The sequence below is a fragment of the Oryctolagus cuniculus genome, chromosome 9 (assembly GCF_051225735.1).
Source record: "Oryctolagus cuniculus isolate XC-2025 breed Fujian yellow rabbit chromosome 9, ASM5122573v1, whole genome shotgun sequence".
NCBI lineage: Eukaryota > Metazoa > Chordata > Mammalia > Lagomorpha > Leporidae > Oryctolagus > Oryctolagus cuniculus.
Window position 1 is genome coordinate 98,188,194 of NC_142875.1, and position 24,738 is coordinate 98,212,931.

The window sequence follows — 24,738 nt, forward strand, 5'->3', positions numbered from 1 at the left end:
CTGCCCTGCAGCCCCGGGCCCCAGGTGGGAAGCAGTGGGAGGTGCTGGTGAAGGGCAGAGCAGGCAGGAGCACAGGCAGTTTGCTCCCCACCCAGACCTGGAGCTCCAAGGGAAGCTGAGTGTCTCCAATGTTTGCTGTGGGTGCTAGGAAAACCCATTGCCTTAGTTCCTAAAAACCTTGCTTTCTGCCTTTCCTTTGAAGGGACAGGGGGCAAGACTGGGGGCGGGAGGTGTTCTGGGGAGGTTGGGAGTGTGTTCTTGAACATGGGTTCATGGAGGGGCCAGTAAGCCCCGCCTACTGCAGCCTTCCGTGTGGGGCAGGGAGACTTGTCCCTGAGATGACCCAGGGCTCCAGCCACTGTCTAGCACCCAGTTACCCCAGGATGTCCTGTGTGTCTGTCTGGTTTGTAGTTTCCCCAGAGCCTGTTTTGTCTGCCTGTCTGTCTGATGTCAGTTCCGTGGCTTCTTCTGGGAGGAAGGCCTGTGGATGTGTCCGTCCATCTGTGTGCTCTTGGCTTCTCAGGGAATTCCATTCTAAGCTCACCCCTCCGCCATCAGCCTCTCAACATCCTGCTCCTGACCCCGTCAATGATGCCTCTGCCGCCGCTCCCCTTCCCCACCCTCCCTGCCTTCCCCCAGCCCAGAGTTCCCAGCTGCAGAGAGTATAGCCCAGACTTGGTGGGGAGGGTCCCTCAGGAGGGCCATGTCCAGGCGTCAAGGTCGGGGATAGGCCAAGGGACTAGCAGAGGGTCTGGGTCACAAGGCCCTCTGGGCAGCCCATGGATTGCAGAGACCACTCTGCGTCCCTGCGCACAGCCCCTGTAGACTGACCTTCCCTGGGGGTTCCTAGAGGTCAGCCCGGGTGAGTCAGTGCTCAGGCCTTTGTGTTTGATTTACCCCAGGAGTCCCCTCTTCCTCTGCACCCTGACTGAGGCCAAGGACAGCGGGAGCATGTGGGGTCCCTCCCCTCCCTGCCCCACTGCGAGCTGCGGGCCGAGCACAAGACCCCTTCCTGGAGCCGGTGGGCCCTTCCCGGGGTGGGTGGGGGGACCAGACAGCTTACCTATCTGGACGAAATGCTCCTTCCTGGAAAGCTACAGCCTCCCAAAGAAGCCCTACGAAGGCCAGGACAGCCTTTCCCAGCCTCCCACAGGGGAGCAGCAGGGCCTGGGGTCTGCAGTAGCTCTGTTTTGGGGCCTGGAACCTGCCAGGGAGTGAAGCCTCCTGGAGTGGGAAGCCTTGAAACTGAGCAAGTCGAGAAGCAGTGGGGCCAGTGAGGGGGGCCTGCTGGGCAGCAGTGTTGGGTAGCAGGGAGCTGGGGTACAGGGGAGCGGTTACACGGCCAGGTTGTTTATGATGGGCTCCACTGTCTGCTGTTCCCCAACAGCGCCGGGCACACAACCTGTACCTTGGGAACAAGGTGGGGCCTGGGGTGGGACTGTGGCCACTTCCTCCCGAGAGGCCGGGAGCTGGTCCTCCTTCTGCTGAGAGCTCGTGCCAGGACTTGCTTCTTGGGAGCAGAACGGGCTGAGAACTGCCCTGCTTCCCATCCCACAGGCCACCGCCAGGCTCTCAGTGACACTGCGACCTGAGCTGGCCGCAGCCTCCCAGCACCCAGTAGAACTGCAGGGTTGCTGTCTCCATGGGTGACCACTGGACCACCAAGAGGAAGATTGGTTTCTGTTAGAGGGATGGGAGGAGGAGCATCACTAGGGAGGAGGAGGAGCAACCCAGGCCTGGGAGGGAGAAGGGGTCAGGGGTCCTGGGGCTTGCTCCGGCTGACCGAGCTGACTCAGTGTGGACACTTGCTCTTTCCTGCTCAATCCTGCCCCCCCCCCCCCACACACACAGTGGAAGAGACATCAGGATTGATTAAACATGCGCTGGGTGGTGCAGATGCTACTTGGCCAGTCCCTTATCAGAGTACCTGGGTATGAGTCCCAGTTCTGCACGATTCCCTCTTCCCGCTGTCATGCACCCTGGGAGGCAGCAGTGATGGCACAAGGAACCGGGTTCCTGCCATCCACGTGGGAGACCTGGATTGGTTCCCAGCTTCTGCCTCCATCCTGGCACAGCCCAGCCATTGCAGGCACTTAAAGAGTGAACCAGTGAGTGGGATAGCTCTTTCTCTCTCTCTCCTCTTCCCTCTCAAATAAATACATAAATAAAATTTGAAAATGTATTTGTGAAACCTGCCAGGGATCCTGCATTAAGCACACTATTTTATCTCCCTTAATTCTGTGAGCTGGATGCGGCTCCCACTTAGAGACAAGGACCTAGAGCTGAAGTGACGTCAGCGGGACCTCACTGCCCATCAGAGCTGGAGCTGGAGGGAGGGTCCAGGCGCAATCCCGCGCACAGCCTCTTCCCAGGGAACTGCTGCTGCACATGTTGATTCCAGAGCGTGCGCGCGAGAGAAATCCTCCCAGCTATTTCACACGATCTGAAATGACATCTTTTCTCTGGTTCTAAAGTGTGTGCGCCAAGGCCCCTGAAATAGGAAGAAAATAAAAACTGCATCCAATCATGAAGAATTAACCGCAGTTCGCATGTAGCGGGCAACGTTCCAATGTTTTTTCTCCGCAGTCCCCTACCCCTCCGTCCCCATTATTTGTAGCCTGCATTTCCCACGCGGAATCCTCTGCTCCAGGCACGCCCTCCCCAGCCCACCCCACCCTGGGGGCACGTGTGGCTCCCAAGGGCCCCAGGAAGCAACTGGGGACGCTGGGCTGACTCTAGGATCCTCTAGCAATGCCTGGTGCCTTTTGTGAGGATGGCTGTCAGGAAGAGCCCCGCACTGCCGAGTGCCCCCCCTGCCCCGCGGCCCTCCTCTCCCTCCTCGCCACGGCTCACCCCTACTGGCCGCCAGGGGCGCTGGGCGGGGCGGCGTGAGCCAAGCAGCAGATGCTGACAGAGCGGGGCGGGGTGGGGGCGTGTCGCCGTAGAGGCTGCCGGGAACCCGCCGCCCAAGCGGCCGGGTAGCCGAGAACCCCGGTAGGGGGCTGGGGGCGCTGCCCTGGTCCCGCCTGGCCCCAGTCACTGGGCTCTGTGACCGCTCACCCCGGGGAGGCCTGGCGTGGGAGGGGCGGCCAGGAGCAGTTGTCTGCGTTGCCCTGAGGGCTCAAGAGTAGCTGAGCGTGGCCTGCAGGAGAGGTTGGGGTGCTGAGGCGGTCCCCCCCAGGCAGGACTCAGGTGTGAAGAGCCGGTGGGAGGGAGGCCCTGCCCATAGCCCGGGATGCGGCCAGGCTGTGCTCCATGCCTGGGGGAACTGTGTCCCCATGAACCATGTGACTTGTCGCCTCCCCTTTCTGCGCTGTGCCCCTTCTGCACCTTCCTTGCCAGATCCAAGAGGCCCAAGCAACAAAATCCATGTCCGTGGACCTTAACGCCAGGGGAGGAGACTGTTTTATGTTTCTAGAGAGCGTCAGAAAGGTGCTACCTTGTGGCACTTGACCTCTGCCTTAGGAAGCTGTCCCCTTGGACTTCAGACTCACTGCCCTGGCCGATTCCCTGGTGTGACTTCCCCACCCAGGCCTTTCGTTGTTGTTTGGGAAGGTGAAGTGACAGAGAGAGGGAGGTCTTCCATCTGCTGATTCGCTCCCCAAATGGTGAAACAGCCCGGCTGGGCCAGCCCAAAGCCGAGAGCCCAGGACTCTTATCTGGGTCTGTTTGCCCTCCTCTTCTGCCTTCCCAGGCACATCGGTAGGTGACTGAACACAGATGTATGCCCCAGCCATTTTGGTGTTCTAACAGCAGGGAGCTGGATTGGAAGCAGAGCAGCCGAGACTTGAACCAGTGCTTCAGTAAGAGATGCTGGTGTCATAGGCGGTGGCTTAACCCACTGCACCACAGTGCTGTTCCCCCACCCCCACCCAGGCTGCCTGGGTTGTGCAGAGGGCACTTAGGAGACTCCTGTCCACGCCAGGGGCTATGCAGTGTTCTGACAGACCCCTCTCTGTGAGCGGCTTGTTTAGAAGATTCCTCTTAAATGTTTCTATGCCGTGTCTCCCACCCATGAGAGAGGGAAAGAGAGAGCCAGCTGTTGGTAGGGAACGCTTGCCTGTGCTCCGCAAGTGTGATCTTATTTAACCAACCCTCAGGAGAAGTTTGTGAAATATGACTCCCATTTTTTTAAGATTTTTTTAAACTTATTTGAAAGGCACAGTTAGAGAGAGAGAGGGAAAGGGAGATCTTCCATCTGCTGGTTCACTCCCCAAATGGCTGCTATGGCTAGGACTGGGCCAGGCAGAAGCCAGGAGCCAGGAGCTTCTTCCTGGTCTCCCACATGGGTGCAGGGACCCAAGGACTTGGGCCATCCTCCACTGCCTTCCCAGGAGCACCAGCAGGGAGCTGGATTGGAAGTGGAGCAGCCAGGATGCCCCTATAGATGCCAATGTTGCAGGCATTGGCTTTGCCTGCTACATCACGGTGCTGCCCCCTTTACTCCCATTTTACAGTCAAGAAAACTGAGGCTCAGAGAGACAGTGAATGCCAGGGACCAGAGAGCAGGTAAAGACAAGACCTGGGATTGGAAGCAAGCATCCAGTGCACCCTCTAACTGCTGTCAGATGACAGCAGCAGAGGGCGGGGTCAAGTGCAGGAAGTGATGGGGGCAGCTCCCTGCTCAGGGCCAGTCCCCCAGAGGCCTGGTGTATGATTCAGGGACTGAGAAACTGGGCCCATCCTGGCCTGCACCCTTACCTGTGAGGCTGTTTTCAGACCCAGGCAGGGGGGAGCCATGACCGAGAGGATACTGTTAGGGAAAGGAAAAAAAAAAAAAAGCAGCTCTAGGCTTCAGTGGCCAAGGCAAGGCAGTTCTTCCAGCCCAAGAAAGCAAAAGCTGTGATCTGGCGCTGTGTTTGCTCCGAGTTCACTCACACAGCTCCGCCCAGTTGTCAGGGGGCGTGTCCTGGTTTCATGGACTGCAACCTTGTCCTAAGCTGGAGGATATGATTTTCTCGTTCTCTGGAACATCGCCATCTCACAGGCCTCAAGACTTCTGTTTTGATTGCTGTTCTTTTCTGAAAAAGAGCCATTCGTGTGTCTTTTAACCAGTAACACAACCACGGGACAACGCGTAACTTCAGTAAGCCTGTCGGATGCATGACAGGAAGGTTTTCCACGTGTTCCATGAAGCCAGAAGAGGAAATCCTCTATGGCGAGATCACTGTAATGAGATCAGGCAATTCTCCCAAGGCCTTGGAAGAGGGCTTAAGGAAGGAGGGTGTCAGAGAGTCAGCTGTGTACCTGAGATGCTGATGGGGAGTTCTGCCTTGGACCATGAATGCCCACAGGCCAAAGCACTGGGTTTTCCCTTAAAAAAAGTATTTATTTATTTGAAAGGCAGAGTTATAGAGAGAAAGAGAGAGAGATCTTCCATCTGCTGGTTTACTCCCCAAACACCCATATTAGCCAGGGTTGGGCCAAGCTGCAGCTAGGAACCCATGGGTCCCCCCATGAACTTGGCAGGGACTCAAGTATTTGAGTCGTCACCCGCTGCCTCCAAGGGTGCACATCAGCAGGAAGCTGGAACAGGAAGCAGAGCTGGGACTCCAGGCGGATGATGAGATGGGGGCGGGGGAGTGGAGTAGAATCCCATGCAGTGTCCTAACCGCTGTGCTCTGTGCCAAATGCCCACCTCTGCAGGAGGGTTTTCATGGGTCCCCTTCAGGGTTGCAAAGGCAGTGCGGGGTGAGGAGGTGAGCAAAGGCCTGCTCAGAGTGGAAGATGAGCCCTGGAAGACTTGGGAGACACAGTCATGGTGCGGGGCAGGGCGTGGGCTGCAGCATTCAAATCCAATTTCAAAGCCTGGCCTGGCCACTTAGAAACTCTGTGACCTTGGTCAAATTCCTTGAGCTTTCTACTCCTCAGTTTCCTCATCTGTAAATTGGAGATGACAACATCTGGACACACAGTGAAGACTCGGTGGGCATCACTGATTTTAGAGCTGGATTTTCAAGGGCACAGAGGGAGCCATCAGCCACAATCAAGTCTAGGGGCTCTGTTCTGGCGTAGGAAGGCATGGGAAGAGTGGCCTGACTGCTTCAGGGGAGAGAGGCCCTGCCATGGCAAGCGGGAGGGGACTGGAAACCTTGCGTGTGGTCCATGGTCGCCCAGCTGTGCCCCCCAGAGAGAGGGGTTGGGCCTCCTTTGGGATCACGGCTAACAGGTACAGAGGAGGAGGTGGTCTTGCAGCCATGTGTTTGTGCCTGACCTGTCACAAATGCAGTGCTGGCTAGAAACAGTGCAGGATGAGAGAGAGAGAGCGAGAGAGCGCGCGCTCTGAGAACTGAGGGACCCATTTGGGGAAGAGATCACAGAAGCTTGCAGGTCCGGTCAACAGGCTCGAGGGGAGGTTTGCCAAACATCTGGGTAGGAGCGGAGATGACAGAAGCCAGCGCCCGTGGTCACCACAAAGGCTGGGAGGGGAGCGCGGGCAGAGACATTATACCAGGCACATCCTGCTGCCTCGTTTCCCGAGGGGAACTGTTCAGTCCTGGTAGGCAAAGGCTTAGGGCCTGGCCCTGCCCTCTGCTCTGCCCGCCACATGGGCTGCTCCCCAAGCTGGGGTCTCTGAGGCTTCCTCCAAAGCTGCAGAGACAGCAAGCGGATGTTCCACCCTCACGCTCACCGCAGCAGCCAGCAGCGTCCCTTTCTCCCAAATGCTCACAGCACTGACCCACAAAACTCCCAAGGAAACAATGTGGCCACTCAGACTGCTTGTGTGTGGTTTCTGCAGCATCAAGAAAGACTGAAGCTAGATGTCAGGAAGGACTTCCAGCAGGAACAGGATGAGAAGGAAGGATAGGGAAGCGGATTTAGGGAATCCTGCCCAATGGTAAAGAGGTGAATGGCCAGACCCACGTCCTATCCCACTGCCACTTCTGCCTTTCCCAGCTGTTGGGCCTGTACAAGGCTCCTGTGTTCAGCAGGCACACCCCTGCTTCCGTAGGCACTAGAGGCGTCAAAGACCTTCCCCTTGGTGCATGGTAAGACTGAGACTGTGAGGAGAGCTCCAGACCAAAGAAACACGTACACTGGAAAACGCTTGAGAAGTGTGAGTTTATTTTGACACAAATATTTTGGGGAAAATAATTTTTTGTGCTCTGTGGAAGAAGCGTATTAAGAAAAAGCTCTGTGTGTATTTCAAAATTGTTCCTGATCCAGAATAAATTCATATTGAAAAAAAAAGTTTAAGAGGAAATGAGAGGGAGAGCGAGCGCATGCTCCCATCTGCTGGTTCACTCCCTCCCCAGAGGCCAGGGCTGTGCCCGACTGGACAGCTCCACTTTCTTTCCTGAACATCTGCGTGCGAGAGCCCAGCCACAGTCGGGCCCTGAGTCCGCTCCAGTCCCACCAGAGGGGCAGGGGGCCCCTGCCTTGGAGGTGGTCCCTGACGCCCTTGGGATCCAGGTGCCTCCCTGGGCACCGTGCAGACTTGTCTTTGTGCCACACAGCCATCGCCGTTCGCGGTGGGGCGGCAAGGAAATGTCTGGGGATAAACGCAGGGTGATCAACGCAGGCCAGCCGTACAGGGCTCCTCCGCGGACTGAGGCCGGCAGAGTTCACAGAGCACTGGGGTCCCTCCCCTGGCTGTGGCTGGCGCTGGGGACAGGCGACTGGTTTTCTTTCTTCCTCACATCTCGGAGGGGGCTTCAGAAAGTCACTTGGAAGTGACATCAACAGATATATTCAGTGGGGGAGGCATTGGGGCCGCCACTTGGGACACCCATACCCCATGTTGGAGTGCCCGGTTGAGTCCTAGCTGCTCTGCTTGGAGCCCCACTTCCTGCCGGTGTGCATGCTGGGAGGTAGCAGGTGATGGCTCAGGAGCTTGGGCCCCTGCCACCCACGTGAAGACCCAGAATTCTTGGCTCCTGGTTTCAGCCTGGCCCAGCCCTGGTTGTTGAGAAGTGGATACTGGGCAGAGGATCTTTTTTCTCTCTTTGCCTCTCAATTAGAATGAAAATAATTAAATATATATATATATATGTAAAAGTAACAGTGTATCCCGGCGCCGCAGCTCACTAGGCTAATCCTCTGCCTTGTAGCGCCAGCACACCGGGTTCTAGTCCCGGTCGGGGTGCCGGATTCTGTCCCGGTTGCCCCTCTTCCAGGCCAGCTCTCTGCTGTGGCCAGGGAGTGCAGTGGAGGATGGCCCAAGTACTTGGGCCCTGCACCCCATGGGAGACCAGGAGAAGCACCTGGCTCCTGCCATCGGATCAGTGCAGTACACCGGCCGCAGCGCGCCGGCCGCGGCGGCCATTGGAGGGTCTCTCTCTCTCTCACTGTCCACTCTGCCTGTCAAAAAAAAAAAAAAAGTAACAGTGTAAAAATTTCCAAAACCCATTCATATGAGAGATCTTAACTGTGATAGAAAGTGCACACTGTGAAAAAACTATGTATGGATTTCCAAATTGTTTTTCACCGAAATCCACTTGTCTTTTAATTCTGTTTCTCCCGGAAGCTGTTGAAGTCCCCGCCTATGTTCTATGTATTTCCGTAGACAAAATAATCCCTAACGCACAAAAGAGATTCAGCCGCGGCCTGAGCTCCCAGTAGCTGCAGCCAGAGGACTTCAGCCTCTGTGTTCAGGGCCGTGCTTGGAGGCTGGGGTTGCAGGGCCTGGGAGTGGCAGGAGCTGGGGCCCGCTTCCCCCAGGGCCGGCAGCACAAGCAGATGGATAGGGAGAGAAAATGCTGGGCACGCGGAGATGCACAGAGAGCTCGCTTAGAGGGCGGGGCATGCGTGAGGAGCTGGCCTGTGCTGCCATGTGCAGGCCCATTGATGAGAACATTGAGTGCTGGGACGTGCTAGGAGCTCGGGCCTCTGATGTACCATGAGCCTGCATGGCCCAGCTTGGGAGCCCAAGAGGGAAAGGGCACACTGAGGAGGGCCGAGAGAGCTTCCAAAGGAGGACTCTCGGGAGCACGTGAGGGTCTGTCTTGCCCTGTGGAGTGGGCTAAGCAGGGGAGGTTACCACACGGAGCCCCTGGGACAACCTGTTCCCCTGGCCCAACTTGAGCAAGTGGCCTGGCTGTTGTGGGTCTAGGGAGGGCTTGGCCCTGCAGAAGTGGCTGGGATGCCTTTTATGGGACCCACAGAGACAAACCAACCTGACCAGAACCTTCTGAAAATGCATTTATTTATTTTGAAGGTCAGAATTACAGAGAGCAAGGGAGAGACAGAGACAGAGACAGACAGAGAGAGAGTGCTTCCATTGGCTGGTTTACTCCCCAGATAGCTGCAAAGGTCAGTGCTGAGTCAGACTGAAGCCAGGAGCCTGGAACTCCATGTGTGTCTCCCATGTGGGTGACAAGGGCCCAAGCACTTGGGCCATCCTCTGCTGCTCTCCCAGGAGCATTAGCAAGGAGCTGGAATGGGAGTGGAGCAGCCCGGACTAGAGCCTGCGCCCACATGGGATGCTGGTGCTGCAAGCGGAGGCTTAATCTGCTACGCCACAGCACCAGCCCCATCTCTAGCACCTTGTGGAACAGCAATGGGACCAGAGCCAGGAGTCTCCAAGGAGCCAAGGAGAGAACCTAATGCAGGGCCCTGGGGAGCTGGGCCGAAAAGCACCTGCCACAGGAGCGGTGTCGGGGCAGCCTCCAGAAGCCATGTCGGCCCTTCTGCAGGGGTTTCTCCCCGATTCCTGGCTCCCTGCAGGGGCGGTGGCTGCCAAGGAGTCATGGACCAGGGACAGCTGCTAGTTTGGGCTGGCAGGGCTGTTTCCCACTTTGTCGCTGGGTGTTGGGGGCAGCTGGTGGCAGCGAGGATGAGCAGGGATGGAGCCCTGTGGACGTGGGGCCAAAGGAAGTGGAAGGTGGAGGGCGCTAGGCCACCTCTTCCCAAGGCCAATGCCTCTTGTCCCAACTGCCCAGTTTTACAGGGAGGCTGCAGAAGTCCAGAGAGGGGTCGTGAGCGGCCCAAGGCTCCGCCGAATGCGCAGGCAGAAGCGGAGTTGTGCCTGCTCCCGGCCCAGCGCGCCTCCTGCTACCTCGGGCAGTTTCCAGCCTGTCCGTGGACTCGCCATGCAGTGAATTTCATTCCCGTCCTGTAGCTGACACTGGCCCTCTACTCACCCACCCACTCCCCAGAACCGTCTGAGACCCCAAAAGATATGTGGTTTCCCACACCCAACACCTTCATTCTGACCGTATAAAAATCACCGCCGAGCCAGTGAGGGAGAAAAACAAGAGTTTAGCAAAGGTTGGAAAAGCGTGCAGCGCCGTGAGGCCTGGGGCAGCGTTGGTCTGGGGAATGCGTCATCTCCGCGCCCACAGTTACACGGCTGCAGAGGGGCAGCAGGGTCTGGGAGGGGCCAGTGCTGTCGGCCTGCTGGGCTGGAGGCATCTTGCAGGCTGAGGGCTCCTTCAGCCTCCAAAATACTCCCAGCAAGGTCCCAGAAGTTCCTACTGCAGCCACTGCAGAGATGAGAAACCAGACCACAGACTCGCCCTCTCACCTGCACGCCGAGCCAGAGAGAGAGCACTCATTGCCCCGAGTCAGGTGCCTGTGGGGCTGCACAGCCCCAAGCTGCCCCATGTCCTCTCTTCCTGCCCGCTCCTTCGGTACAAGGCTAGATTCTCATGGAGCCAGGCACATGGATCTGCAAGGTCAGTCCACCATCATCGCTGTCCAGGAAAGGAGGTGTCTGCTCCTCGCTACGAAGCTGCAGCCAAGTTAGACGTCTCACTCACCACCGCCCAGCTCCTGAGCGGCAGAGCCCTGCTGGGGGCCTGCCATGTGCTCTTCCCCGGGGACTAGGATCCCGCCGGAGCCCCAGCCTCTGAAGAGCTCTGTGGTGTTAGGTTGCCACCGTGCCCGGGGCTGCCCACAGGCACAGTTCTCTGCGCACGGAAGGTGCTCCGTGATTCTCTCTTCCTAATGCTGCTCCTCAGCCTGGTCTCTCTCGGAGTCCACTGGGACGGGATGTCCCTGACGCAAAGATAAAATTGGGTGTGTGTGAAATAATGGGCATCTCTCTGTGGCAAGTTCCCAGAACCCTTAGCAGCGGTATCTAGAACCCAGAAAAAGTCTACAGGTCTGGGCAGGGAGGCCAGGGGAATCCTGGCTATTGGGGGGGGAGGGGAGTCAAGTGTGGCAGTTACGCCACCACCAGGATGCCCGCATCCCGTCTCAGAGTGCCTGACTCTGCTCTCCATTCCAGCTTCCTGCCCATACACACCCTAGGAGGCAACTGTGACAGTCAAGTAGTGGGGTTCCTGCCACCTTGATGGGAGACCTGGATTGAGTTCTGGGCTCCCTGCTTCAGCCTGGCCCAGTGCTGGCCACTGGGGCATTTGGGGAGTGAACCAGCAGATGGGAGATGGAACATGCTCTCACTCTCTCTCTCTCTTAAATTAAAAAAAAAAAAGAAAAAGAAAAAAGAAAAAAAGGCTAGAAAGTCTGGGTAGCCATTGTGACCTGGGTTCTCTAGAAAGCAGAGTTGGGGCTGACGGTTTACTGGGGACACCTTTGGGAAGGATACCCATCGAAGGGAGTAGGGAGACGAAGCATGGGGCGAAGTCGCATGGCAGGAGGCCGGCAGCAGCCTCGGTCCATCCCAGAGGAGCTCCGGAGCGAGTACAACTGGCACACTTGCTGCACGGCAGTCAGCACGCTAGGGCCTTCGCCTCCCCGTCTGCGCTGATCGTGGGCTGTGGGCAGCCCTGGGAGGACGGGCCGAGCAGCTCTGTAGCTGAACAGGGTCCACGCGGGTGATGGGGCCGCCAGCGGGAAGCAGCCTCCTACAGCACTCCCGGCCACGGGGCGGGAAGTCAGTCTTGGCTGGAGAATCTGCGTGGGACATCACCAAGCCCAGCCGACTCTCTCTGCCCTTGGGAAAAGAGCAGAGACTGAGTGAAGCTATCCATATACCCAGGATGCCACACTCATTCAGCCTTTATTTAACACACCTTGTGAGCCAATACGCCTGTAATAAAAAGGTGCACACGTGGGGTGGGTGGTGTGGTGCAGCAGGTTAAGCCATGGCTGGGATGTCTGTATCCCATACCAGAGCACCTGGTTCTGGTCCTCGCTCCTCTGTGCTTCTGATCCAGCTTCACACTAATGCGCCTGGGAAGGCAGCAGCAGATGGTCCAGGTACCTGGGTTCCTGCCAGCTACACGAAAGATCCAGGCTCCTGGTATTTGAGGAGTGAACCAGCAGACAGAAGATCTCTCCCTCCCTCTCCCTCTCCCTCTCCCTCTCCCTCTCCCTCTCCCTCTCCCTCTCCCTCTCCCTCTCCCTCTTTCACCCACCCCCACTTCTGCTTTCAAATGAATCAAGAAATCTGTTTTAAAAAGGTCTTGTGTGGGGGCAGAGACATCAATGAATTACCAGAGCAGAGGCAAGTACCAAGGATTATCACAGCACACAGGACTGCAGGACCTACCTTTCCTGGAGACAGTGAATATGTCTTTAAAATGTTTTCATCTATTTATTTGAGATGAGATAGGAAGAGAGAGGTGGTCCAAATGCCTGCAACAGCAGGATCTGGGAACTCAATCCAGTTCTCCTACACCGCTGGCAGGGACCCCACGACTTCAGCCTCCCAGTGTGTGGCAGGCGAGTGGAGTCGCAGCCAGAGCCAGGAAGCAAGCCCGGGTAGCCAGATACTGGAGGTGGCATCCTCCTAGGTGGTGTAACCACTAGGCCAAATGCCTGTCTGGCATGCATCTTGAAAGAGTTGACAAGGCAGACAGAGGAGTGGGCAGAGGGCAGAGGAGTGGAGAGAAGGCATTTGAGATGGGAGGAAGTCACGGGAGGGGTGTGCTGGGCTGAGAGGGCGCAGGAGACCTGCGGAGAGGTTTGGTGTGGACTGAGTGCGTGAGTCATCCAGCGGGGGTGAGGCCAGAAGGGGACGGAGAGGTCAGACTGTGGGCTTTGAGAGCATCCACACTCTAGGAGGTCAGCTTTGATGCGGAGCCCACAGACAGTGCGGGTGGTCCCCAGGATCCCTGGGCAGCCACAGGTGTGTGAGGAGCAGGCACCCGGCGTCCTCTGAGCCCTGCCAGCACAGGCCTGCTCCTCTGCTGCCCTCCCTCTTCCCACTCCCTCTCTTCCTTCTCCCCTTTCCCCTCTCTCTCTCCCTCTCCTCTCTCCCCCCTCCTTCTCTCTCCCCCCTCCTCTCTCCCCCCTCCTCTCTCCCCACTCCTCTCTCCCATTCCCCCCTCCCCTTCCTCTCTACTCCTCTCTCTTCCCCTCCCCCCATCTCCCCTCTCCTCTCTCCCCCTCCCTCCTCTCTCTCCTGTCTCCCTCCCTTTCCTCTTCCTCCCTTCTCTCTCCCCACTCCTCTCTCTCCCATCCCCCCTCCTCTCCCCCTCCTTTTCTCTCCCCTCCTTCTCTCTCCACCCTCCTCTCTCCCCCTCTTCTCTTCCCTCCTCTCCCTCCTTTCTCTCCCATCTCCCCTCTCCCCCCTCCCCACTCCTCCCCCATCCCTCTCTCTCCTCTCCCCCCACCTCTCTTCCCCCTCCTCTCTCCCCGGTCTCCCCTCTCTCCCCCCTCTCCCTGTCTCCCCTGTCCAACACCTCTTCCTGGGCACATGCTCTGTTCCCCAAGGTAACTGCTTGTCCCCCGAATTTCTCAAGGATTTGCATGACCTGTACTCAAACCCCATGGCATGGAAGGACCTCTGTGGGAGCTCACACACTTCCGCAGAAATCAGCCGAGGGTCAGGTGGACGCAGCAAAAGCTGCTTCAGAGCTGCCTTGCTCTGGTGCCACCCGTGTTCGGCTTTTTGCCTGGGAATAACTTGTGAGCGGCGCCATTCAACCAGCGGGATAAGCGGTGCCCCCCAGCTGCGGCGTGCTGGTCTCCAGGCCAGGGGCTCCCACTCAAGGCATTTGTCTCTGCAGCTGGATATGGAGCTGGGGAGAGCTGAGGTCACCAGGCCCCGCCCCCAGCAGGCTGGGGAGGGCCTTTTAGCAGCTGTTGAGGTCACAGAGAAAGCTCAGATCCAGATCCAGGCTGCCTGGGGTCTCCTCTGCCCAGCAGACTCGGGATGGAAGAGTCACAGCCTGCATCTGGGCAGAGTGAGCTTCAGAGGCGTGTCGCTGAGTGGGAACAGGATGGAGAGTCCAGCCTCCTTCCTCAGACCACGCTTGAAGATGGAGGTCAGAGAGGGAGCCAGGCCGAGAACGCTCTGTGAGGCTCAGCCACCAAGTGAGGGTTCTGGAGACTCAAGCCTCTGCCCGCGACAGAGCGCCACATAGCGGACACCGGGGGCTGCCTGCCAGTGCTGACCGCGCAGATTCCCCCGAGACCCGGAAGCCCGTGAGTGGGTGACCCCCCAGGCCCAAGGCCCCTGCATGGAGCAGGAGTAAGAGGAGACCTCAAGGAAGCTGGTCCATCTGGAGGGCTGGGAAAGGCCGAGAGGGGTGATGGGGGCAACCTGCGGCTCCAGGCTAGGGAAGGCGCACCAGGAGGACAACCAGTGAGCGCCTCCTGCATTTCGGAACTCTCCACGTTGTCTTTCTGGGCTTCCTTTGCGGCTCGATGCTGTGGGGTTCTGCCTCAGCAAGCCACCGCCACCACCACTCTCACGGTTTATTAAGGACCCCTGTATGAAAGTTGGAGTTACACACAGAGAGAAGGAGAGGCAGAGAAAGAGAGAGAGAGGTCTTCCATCCGCTGGTTCACTCCCCAGTTGGCCGCAATGGCTGGAGCTGCGCCAATCTGAAACCAAGAGCCAGGAGCTTCTTCCAGGTCTCCCATGTGGGTGCAGGGGTCCAACCACTTGGGCCATCTTCTACTGCTTTCCCAGGCCACAGCAGAGAGCTGGATGAGAAGTGGACCAATCGGGACTCGAACTGGCACCCATGTGGGATGCCGGCACTGCAGGAGGCGGCTTTCCCCACTACACCACAGCGCTGGCCCCCCACAATTATTTTTTATTTCTGGGGCAACCTTGTACAGTGGTTACTCGGATGTCCATTTTGTGAGTTGAAGAGGTTGGGTGACTTGCTCAAGGTCACATAGCGATTAGCAGAATCAGGATTCGGACCCAGATCGTCCCAATCCCAAGGCCGTGTTCTTTGTTCCCCACTATGTAACCTTAAACTTTGCTCTGTTGCCAAGAGCAGTACTGGGTTCCATGGCCGCCTCTTCCACCCACGCCTGCAGGGAGGTCGGTGGAAGGACGGAAGGACATTGTCCTCTTTCCAGCACTTTTTCACCATGGAGCGGGGTGGGGGACACAGTCTCTCAGGTCCATGTGCGTGTGGATGGATGACAATGGAGTGGGTTCCATCGCCAGAGGACCTGAACCTGGCTGGTCCAGAGGAGCTGGGCTGGGTTCTGCACTGGGATCCAAGCCCCAGGATATCCAAAACAGAAGGCTCCTCAGAGACGAGCAAGCTCCGCCTCATGTGACAACTCAGGGAGCAGGTTCAGGAAGACATGAGTTTCCCAGAGGCACTGCGTGTACATGCATGTGCACGCGTGGGTGAGCATGTCACGCAGGTGTGTGCATGTGTCCGTGCGTGTGTGTGCATATGAGCACGTGCAGAAATGCACCCCCCAGCCTATGAGAGGTGGCCCACAAAAACAGCCCATTTGAGAATTGTATTTTGTTTTTGTGCAGGTAGTTTATCTGGGACAAGGTGTCTCTAGGAAGTGGCTGTAGACAGGTGGGGGAATGAGACACAGCAGAGAAGGAAGCCAGTGCAGGGCTGTCAGGGGCCGACTCACTGCTCTGGGCCATGGAGGCCCAATCCCACTGAGTGCTTCAGAGTTGGCCCTCCCAGGGCCCAGGGGCTGGGGTCATCACCCACCGCATGATTGCTGGCTGAGCACTGTGGCCCAGAGCCGTCGACTTGCCAGGCCTCCTTGCCAGGCACACTCCAGCAGTCAAAGGAAGCCAAGGGCTGTTGTTCAAGTGATCTGTGGTGCTGAGGGGTCCCCAGTACTGAAAGAGTGAGGAGGTGAGGAGGTCCTGGGCATCAACTGCGTGCTGCCCTCCCAGCTCTGAACCCGAGTGCTGCTGGAGGCGGGAAGAGCTGTTCCCGTGCACACACAAGGACGAGAGGAGTCCAAGTGAGACCTTAAAAAGAGCTTCCGTGCAATGCTAGCAGGATAATGCATCAAAGATCTCTACAGACACGTCCTTCCCTGTGGCGTGGTGGCATGGCAGAGTGGTCACCCGGAACTGGCGGGCAAGGAACCACACAGGGGCCGTGAGGGGCTGCAGTACACTCACCTGTGCCGGCGGGGGCGAGGGTGGTGCCAGCAGAACAGGTAGGGGGAAGCCGCTCCCCCCCCCCCCCCGTGAGCACGCTGTGGGGCGGACAGGGAGAAGGGAGGCAGGGCCACATCTCTGGCAGGGAGAGGCTGTGCTGCCGGCCCAGCCCTGGGCACTGAATGCGGGGGGGCCGGGTCTTGGAGGTAGGAAGTGCTGAGGTTGCCCGCTGTCCTGTGCCAGGGCCAGCCCGCCTCCCTGGGCCCCCGGGCCTCGCCCGAGAAAGGAGCGGCTGCAGGGCTGCACGGGATGACCTCACGCTCCCTCCAGGCCTGACCTGGCCCCGTCCGCTGCTGAGGCCACCCCACAGCCCTCGGGGCCCCTTCAAATCACCCATCAGCAAGCAGTGCCTGAACTCAGCACGGGCCCAGCGCCGACTGGGGGGACAGGGGCGAGACGTAGAGAAAATAAGGGCTCTGGTCTCTGGGAAGAGGACACAGGAAGGAAGCCCGCATTTTCTGTGCATGAGCCCTGTGCTGAATGCTTTCCGTCTGCGGGCGCCTTGATTCCTCACCCACACCCCGCGAGCTGGGGGCCCAGATGAGGAAACCAAGGCTCAGAGGGAAGCGGCTTGGCCAAAGCCATGCAGGATTGCAGCTCAGCTTGAGCCTGTCCTGTGCCACGGAGCTTCCCCTCCTCTGTGAAACAACAGTGACCCTCTGGGGACAGGTCCTTGTGCTTGAGGAGGTAGAACTGAGAGCTGCAGTCCCCCAGGAAGGCCTCCTGGAGGAGGTGGGCCGTGAGGGAGGGTCAGAACTCAGAGGCTGGAAGCAGCTTGAGTGAGCTAATTCCCCAGTGCAGACTGGACTGTGGCTGCTGCAGCCAGTGAGGTGTCTTCTTAGGGCATCAGGAGGGCACAGTGCTGCCTCAGCCGGCTGGTGACCCCTCGGGAGCAGGAGAGGGGCCAGGGAGGGATGGGTGCCTTCCTTAAGCCAGCAGGGCAAGGATTCTCTTCTTGGCGGTCCCAGCCTCCCAGCCCCTGGCATCTGCCCATCCCAGGTGGCTTATCCCAAGCCAGACTCAGTGGGCCTGGGTAAAGATGGAGCTGGTTTCAGTGGGCGTCAGCTCCCTCCCAGTTGAGCCAATGGCCCGGAGCCAAACCACTGCTAATTGCAGCAGAGAACACCCAGAGAGCTGTGCCTGGAGCCAGGCCCAGTTGTAAGAATCTAAGCCTCCTGACAGCCCTTGAGGCAGGTGCTGCTCTGTGCCCATTTTACAGATAGGGCAACAGGTGCAGTGAGGTTGCAGAGCTCACAAGAAGCTGGGCCCAGATGTGAACCCAGACAATCACTCTCCATCGCTCTGTGGTTCAGCTGGTAAGCAGGGGTTCGTGAGCTCCGGCCAGAGCTGCTCCTGCCCTCTACCTGGGATGCTCTGCCCAGTTCAGCTTCTCCTTCATGCTCTTCCCACTTCCTGTTTGTGGGGGGCTCTTCCCTGCCATGACAGCCCCTCCCTTGAAGGGACAGGAGGAGGCAGCCCCACCAGTCCCCACCAACAGAAAGGGGCCTCAGTGCCCCCATTGCTCCCCTCAACCCTGCACCTGCACGCACCCCTCCCCGTCTTCCCCAACCGAGCACCGTTGCCTTTTGTTCACAGTGATGGCTCCTGCGCCCAGGCCGGTGGGGGCATGGAGGACTCCGTGGTGGCAGCGGCAGCGGTGGCAGCCGGCAGACCCAGTGCCCATGCCCCGAAGGCTCAAGCCCAGGAGCTGCAGGAGGAGGAGGAGCGGCCAGGGGCAGGGGGTGGCTCCCCCAGGGCCGGCCCCCAGCACGTGGCCTCCCCTGGTCGGCAGCAGCCTGCCCTGGCGACGGCGCCCTGCTCCCACGCCCCTGCAGCCTCCGATTACGAACTCTCCCTTGACCTAAAGAATAAACAGGTACCCAGGGCCTCCCGGGGGGTGGGGCGGGTGGGGCAGGGGCCCTGCCTTTGGGGTCTGGCCAGGGCTCTAGGGATCTCCCCATCTGGGCCCACCTCTGCTGCAGGCTTGGTTCCCCCCAACCCTGTGGAGCTCCCTCCTCTGCCCTCCCCTGGAGTCCAGGTCCTCAGGGCACTAGCCCCAGGCCACTGCCCAGCTTACCACCAGAGACTTGCTATGACAGGCTCTGCTTGCTGCAATGCAAGGCCCTTCAGCAGCAAACCAAGTGCTGTGCTCCCTTCACAAGGCGCAGGGAGCCTAAACTGCCCCTGCCACAAAGCACAGGGCAGATCTCCTGGCGTTCTGTGGAGTGGCCTCACCTCCACCCGCTGCTTAGAAGACAGAGCCTGGCTTCATGCCCACACACAAGCTCAGGGCCTGGACACACAGCCCACACAGGGTGCAGAGACAGGGATCTCCTCCGAAGGGATTGAAGATTCCCAAGGTTAATCCAGCTGGGGACAGGGGGCGCTAACTGTCCCCTGCAGGAGAACAAATCCCACGGAGTATTCATCTCCGTTGCCAGTTCCATAAAGCAGGAGGAGAAAGGGGTCAGTCGTGGGGCCCCCACTGAACCCTCCCCCAAAAATAAGTGCACGATGTGTCTTAGTGAGCAGTTACGAGACCCAGAGAAAGAGCCGTCTGTTGGTGTGTGTATGCATGTGTGTGTGCACGTGCGTAGAGAAAGATATGAACACGTGGTACTGGAAAGAAAGAGTTTGAATCTGGAGACCTGGATGTGAAATCCGATCCTCGTTCTTCTCTCCAACCCTGTGACTTTGGGAATGCCAGTTAAGCATTCTGGGCATTGGTTTCCTCATTAGCAAAACTGGGAATCAGACCTTGAATTGCCACCAAGGTCCCATCTGGCTCTAAAACGTGCAAGTGCTAAAGGGCCATCCCCAAGCCCGGGGGTCAAGCTGAATTACAGGGAAGAAGGGTGGTGGGAAGGTTGCTGGGGCTGAGTCAAGCCAAACGGACCTGATTTCTCTGAGCACTGAGGCCAAGCTCTTGTTCTGGCCGAGAGGGTGGCTGTAGGCAGTGCTCCCGGCTTCCTGGGAAGTATTTGGCAGAATCCCCGCAGGAAGTCTAGGTGGACAAGACAGGACTATGTGGATTAGATGTCAGTGAAGTTAAGTAGATTGTTGCCAAGCGGAATTTCTGGAAAGTGTTGATTTCCACCCCCTCAGTGCCAGTTCCGGGGAGCCAAGTAGGGTGCTGTCCTTGGTTCTGTCTGGCTCAATCCTATAGACAAGGCATGGAAGAAAGGGGAATAGGAGTTACATTTGCCAGACTTTCCAATGACAAGAAGCTGAAGGAGGACAGCTGATACCTTGATGACAGGATCCACGGGTCTTAATTTTAAAAACCCGTCAAAACAGAAACATGCTTTCAATGAGGAAAGTCCGTTGAAATGGGGGAAGTCTAAAGTTTTGCTCTTTGCTTTGAAAAACCCACAGGACTAGCGTTACATGGGCAGGCTCGGTCCTGGGAGGAAAGCCTGAGAGTCTCAGTTGACTGGAAGCTCAGATGCAGTGAGCAGCAGGGGAGGAGCAGCTAGCTCGCTGGCATCCCACACTGAGCACATCTGGTCTGGCATCGCCTGGAGCCTGTGCTGGGTTCAGAGGATGCACTGCACAGGACAAGCGAGACTCCTGAGGCTCCTGAAAGAGAACAGGGTGGGCTGAGGTCACGTGGCAAACCTGCAGACAGGAAGGGACGTTTTAAGAATGGAAGGGCTGGGGCGGCGCTGTGGTATAATGGATTAAGCCACTGCTGGCAACACCAGCATTCCATATGGGTGCTGGTTAATGTCTCGGCTGCTCCACTTCCAATCTAGCTTCCTGCTAATGTGCCTAGAAAAGCAGCAGAGGGTGGCCCAAGTGTTTGGGCTCCTGCAACCACATGGGGAACTCAGAAGAAGCTCCTGGTTCCTGGCTTCAGCCCGACCTGGCCCAGCCCTGGCCGTTGTGGCCATCTGGGAAGTGAACCAGCAGTTGAAAGATATCTGTTTGTCTCTCTACCCCCAAATAAATAAATAAACCTTGAAAAAAAAAGAATAGAAGGGCTGGCACAGGAAAAGGGGGTAGATGTATTCTTAATTGATTTATTTTATTTGGAAGGGAGAGACAGGCTGATAGACAAAGATCTTCCATGCAGCTGGTTCACTCTCCAAATGTCTGCAACAACTGGGATTGGGTCAGGCTAAAGCCAGGAGCTCAGACCTCAATCTGGAGCTCCCACAAGGATGGCAGGGACTCAAATACCTGCTGCCTGCCAGTGTGCATTTTAGCAGGAAGCAGGAATGGGAAGTGGAGCCGGCACTTGAACCCAGGCACTCTGATATGGGATGCAAGTATCCCAAATGACATCTTAACCTCTGTGCTGAATGCCCACCCCTAGATGTAGTTTCTGTCATTCCAAGTAAAGCAGTGGTACCAACAACTGAAAGCTGTAGACGGTGAGATTTTAGCGTCATTGACTATTGGAGTTGTTAGATACCTAAAAAGCCCTGCTTGTGAGGCAGTGAGCGGCTGATGGCTGGGAGTGCGCAGTAGGAGCTGGCTGATGACCCCCGTGAAAGGTACTGAGTGATGTGGCCAGTCTGTTGGCACAGATGATGGATTTCTCTCAAATTCCTTGTCACTCTGCCACTTTAAGATGTAAACCAGTTCGAGTTCACTTTTGTACCCTGCCCCCAGCACCTGGCAGAACGTTTTGGAGAAAGTAAAACCTCACTGAGTCATTTTTAACCTGTGATGTGCACAGCAACAAGGGAGCAGTGCACCAGGAAGTGAAAATCGTGCTCCCGCCTTGCCCCCAGACATTGCAGCTCCCTCTCCAGGAGGCGTGCGTGGCTTCCCTCCTGCCTGGATGGAGGACGGAGAACAGGGTCAGGAAAGATGAGAGTGGGCGGTCTGCGTTACCAGGGGTCCCTAAGACCAAGTGGGTCCAGCAGCAGGGCATGTGCCTCCCTTGCCTGGGGCTGCGAGGGAGAGGGCAGAGAGGCATTGAGGGGCCATAGCGAGGCTCCAGGGCACTGACCCTACTCCCTCCTCTTCTAGCCTGGGGTAATTTGCCTGACTTTCCCAGGACGGGGCTCCGCCTGCTGGTCCCTTTGCCTCTTCCTCTGAAGTTGCTCCTCCCCCAAGGCCCCTGCTCTTGGCCTTCTCTTGCTTTCGGTGCCCTGTCTCTGGGCACCCTGCCGAGGCAGCCCCGGTGCCCCTTCCCAGGTGTATCACAGCACCCAGGTGCCAGCCCTGTGCCAGTGTTCCCTGTACTGTCCCCGGAAGGCAGGGTGTTGCCATCAAGCCATCCTCGTTTCCCTGGTGCCTACCTCACTGCCTGGCACAAAACTGCCCAGAGGGTGAAAAAGATCCTGACAACTGAGTAACACAAAGGGGAACTGGGGCGGGCGTGCAGCCTGGGACCAGGATGGGAGTCTGTCTTTCGGTCATCCTGAGAGCTTAGATTTAGAATCTGACCTCCGGACACCTTCCCAGCATCCCCCGCCGCCCCTCCCCCCATACACACTAGGAATCCCATGGTCATGGGACTGGAAAGAGTCTGGGGCAACATCCCCATCCACCACCCCCCAGGCCTCCTGCCAGCCAGTCCAGAACCCAGGAGTGTTTTCCTTGGCTCCACCCCACCCCCACACAGGCGGCTACCTCTTATCCACTTCCCCAGCCCCACTCTCTCTTGCTGTCCTCACTGCCCGCCACCGTCATCACCTCCTGGGGCACCCCCTACTGTGCCGCTGCCTCTTCAGCTGAGTCATCTTTGCAAAGTGCACAGCTGATGATGTGGCTCCCCCACTGAGAGCCTGTGCCAGCCTCATTGTGCGCAGACAAAGCCTCCTCCTGCCTCCCCTCCCGCTGACTCTCAGGCTTCCACAGGCCTCTGGTCTTCCACAGGTTTTATTTCCTCTGCTGGGGACATTTCCCACCCATCCCCCAGTCCCACTTGGCTTGGGTGGTCTCCACTCCTACTCAGCTGTCCGCATAGGCGTCCCAAGCCTGGGCATAGGAATCCCTGTGGCCTGTGACTTAACTCTGTGCTGTCCAGTAGCTGTCCCACTCCTAAGAGCAAGGACCCTGCTGTTCCTGAGGCTGGTGACGAGCTGAGCAGGTTGCACACCTGCAGGGTCGCCATTTGGAGTCCACTTGGAGAACAAAGACTCCCAGCCCCAAGTGCTGCCCTGCGGGCCCACGCTTGTCCTCCTGCCTCCAGCATGGTCCAGGTGCCCAGGATATGCTCAACGTGAAAGGCGCACATGAATGAGTGAACAGGTGAATGACAGTGAACGAGGCCCTCCCTGACTTTCTTTGACCTCTGAGCTGGCCCCCTCCCCAGTCTCCTCTTGCAGTCGCGCATCTAAGAGGGTCCTCCCACATAGCACTGTCTTCTCCTGTAACAGGACGTCTCCCAAACGGGGTCCACTCACCCAATACACAGCAAGCCAATCACCAGGGTGGTGGAAGAAATAGGTGTTTATTGCAAACATAGAGTAAGGAGCTAGGCGGGTACTGATGGCAGCAAGGATGAATTAATCTTTCTCCAGGCTCTTGTCTCCCACAAAGATTACTAAGTGTAGACACCTGTAAGGTGCACAAAGTGACAACAAAATTGACTCCCAAGTGTGGGTCACCCCACACGGAGAAGTACCCATCATGAGAGGGCCAGAGGTTTGTCCAAAGAGAGAAGGGGTGGGGGAGGGAGAGAGCACCTGTGTTACACCTCCAGCCCTGGGAGAGAGAGAGAGCACTCCCCCAGCTATTGGCCTCTTCTGTAAGGTACCAAGTGCTGCTTCCACAGGCAGGAAGCCACCTGAGAATTTCATGACACCTCCACAGTTTCCATGTGGAGTTTCAGATCCACATTTTCACAGCCTCCTCCCTCAGGCCTGGATGGAGCAGGTGCATGCTGGGAAAGGGGGCGTTTGGATTGACAAGTAGGAGGGTAGTGTTACACTTGGGGCCTGCAGAGGCTTCCAGCTCCTGCAGGCCTGTCCAGCAAGTTCATTATCACCACCACGGCATTCTCGGGTCCCTGTGGGCGGAGGGGTGAAGGGTCTTCTAGATCGAGGCTGGGGATCAAAGGGGCTCCGGGCTGGTCCTTTGAGTGGTTGGTGATACGGTGTTCTTTACAGATCCTTGCTGATGGCTAAGCGACTTCCAGCCTGGGGGCTGTGTGCAGGTGGCAGCTACCTTTTTGCTTAGAGCCTGGAGTTCCTGGAAAGAAACCCCTCAAGACAAGAGCAACCATCAGGGTCTTACCTCTGGGGAGATCAGTGACCTCACGAGCCTGTGCCAAGGCCCCCGGAGGGCTGGGCAGGCTGCACCACTCCCTCGAGTCAGTGAGCTGATTTTCATAAAAGTGGGACGAGGAAACGTTAAGCTGTGGGAAGGAGGCTGGGAGACAGTGGGAGACCAGGACTTGAGAGCATCTAGCATCAGCTTCAGAGGCAGTGCACAGGGGCTCGGTTTTACCCAGATCCCTCTGCCCTTGACTCTCTTGCCTCCTCACACTCTGATCCTGGGGCCACCACCTAGGGAGACAGGGACAGAGCAGCTGGTCACTTTGGGGGTGCTTTGGAAAGTGGCTATAGAGGGCCCAGGTTTTCTTTCCAAATTATTCAAGGTCTCTCAGGAGTCCGTGTCCTCTTCTCCAGCACTGGGAGACTCTTGGCGCCCACATGGGCTGTCCGAACTACAGAGCTGGCTGTGCTGTCCAAGCCCGAGGGCCATGGCGCTGTGGTCTAGCATCGGGGCCCTGTTCCCAAGCCAGGGCGGGCCCTGGACGGATGTCACAATCTCCTAGACAGCAGCCCCCTTCCCCCTGGGGCCCAGCTTCCCCGTGGGACGCCTCTCCAAGGCAAAGTGGCAGCTGGGTTTGCAAGGCCCTTGCCCTCGCAGGGCCTCAGACTACTGCTTTGGGAAGCAAGGGCTTCTACACTGTGAAGGCGAGGTTTCCACCGGGGGCATGGAGGGCACTGGGAGCCGCCTGCAAAGGATGGGGTGATGGCATGGGAGGAATCCCCCAGAGAACAGCGTCGCCAGCTGCTCTGTCCCCAGCCCTGTGCTAAGCCTGCGGACAGCACTGTACCATAGCCCCAGTCCCAGGCTCATGGCTCCCCGGGGCTGCCCATACACACACCCGGCAGAGGTGAACGCTGACATGTGTCTGGTACAGTGCCAAGCCTTTGCCCTGTGCTAGCTCCTGGATCTGCACGGAGTTCCTGGGAGGCAGGCACCTCTGCCAGCCCCGTCTCCGGAAGAAAACTGAGACGCAGCCTCAGGACTGCACAGGCCAGGCCAGAAGGTTAACCGGCTGCCCTGACCATCTCTTGTCATGACGGCCCAGGGCACAGGCTCCCGGGAGCCGTCGGAGCAGCCTGAGCTGGGGGTTCCTGAGCGGCTCTTCCTGAAGGAGTGTCTGTGTCCCAGGTGCCTGCTGACCGTAGGGCTCCTCCCACCCCCGCCCCCACCTGAAGACGCTCCCAAGGGCAACCTGCTCCCAGAGTGCCCTGTGCTGTTGCATTTCAGACAGCAGGGCTGGGCCATGGGTGCACACAGAGACA

General features: G+C 58.0%; 1 protein-coding gene across 5 annotated transcripts in view; it reads left to right on the forward strand.

The window, feature by feature from the left end:
- The window catches only part of IQSEC3 (IQ motif and Sec7 domain ArfGEF 3), a 103,733-nt gene that overhangs the window by 31,768 nt on the left and 47,227 nt on the right, over window positions 1-24,738 (forward strand). For 4 of the 5 annotated variants that reach the window (XR_007921003.3, XR_007921002.3, XM_002712787.6 and 1 more), the window contains exon 3: window positions 17,837-18,116. The exons of the other annotated variant lie outside the window; for it this stretch is intronic. Coding sequence is in view for 2 of the 4 variants with exons in the window: in XM_002712787.6 (XP_002712833.4) it covers window positions 17,837-18,116 (280 nt within the window). In the remaining 2 variants the exon portion in view is untranslated. The remainder of the gene's footprint in view (window positions 1-17,836; window positions 18,117-24,738) is intronic. 5 annotated transcript variants of the gene reach the window in all.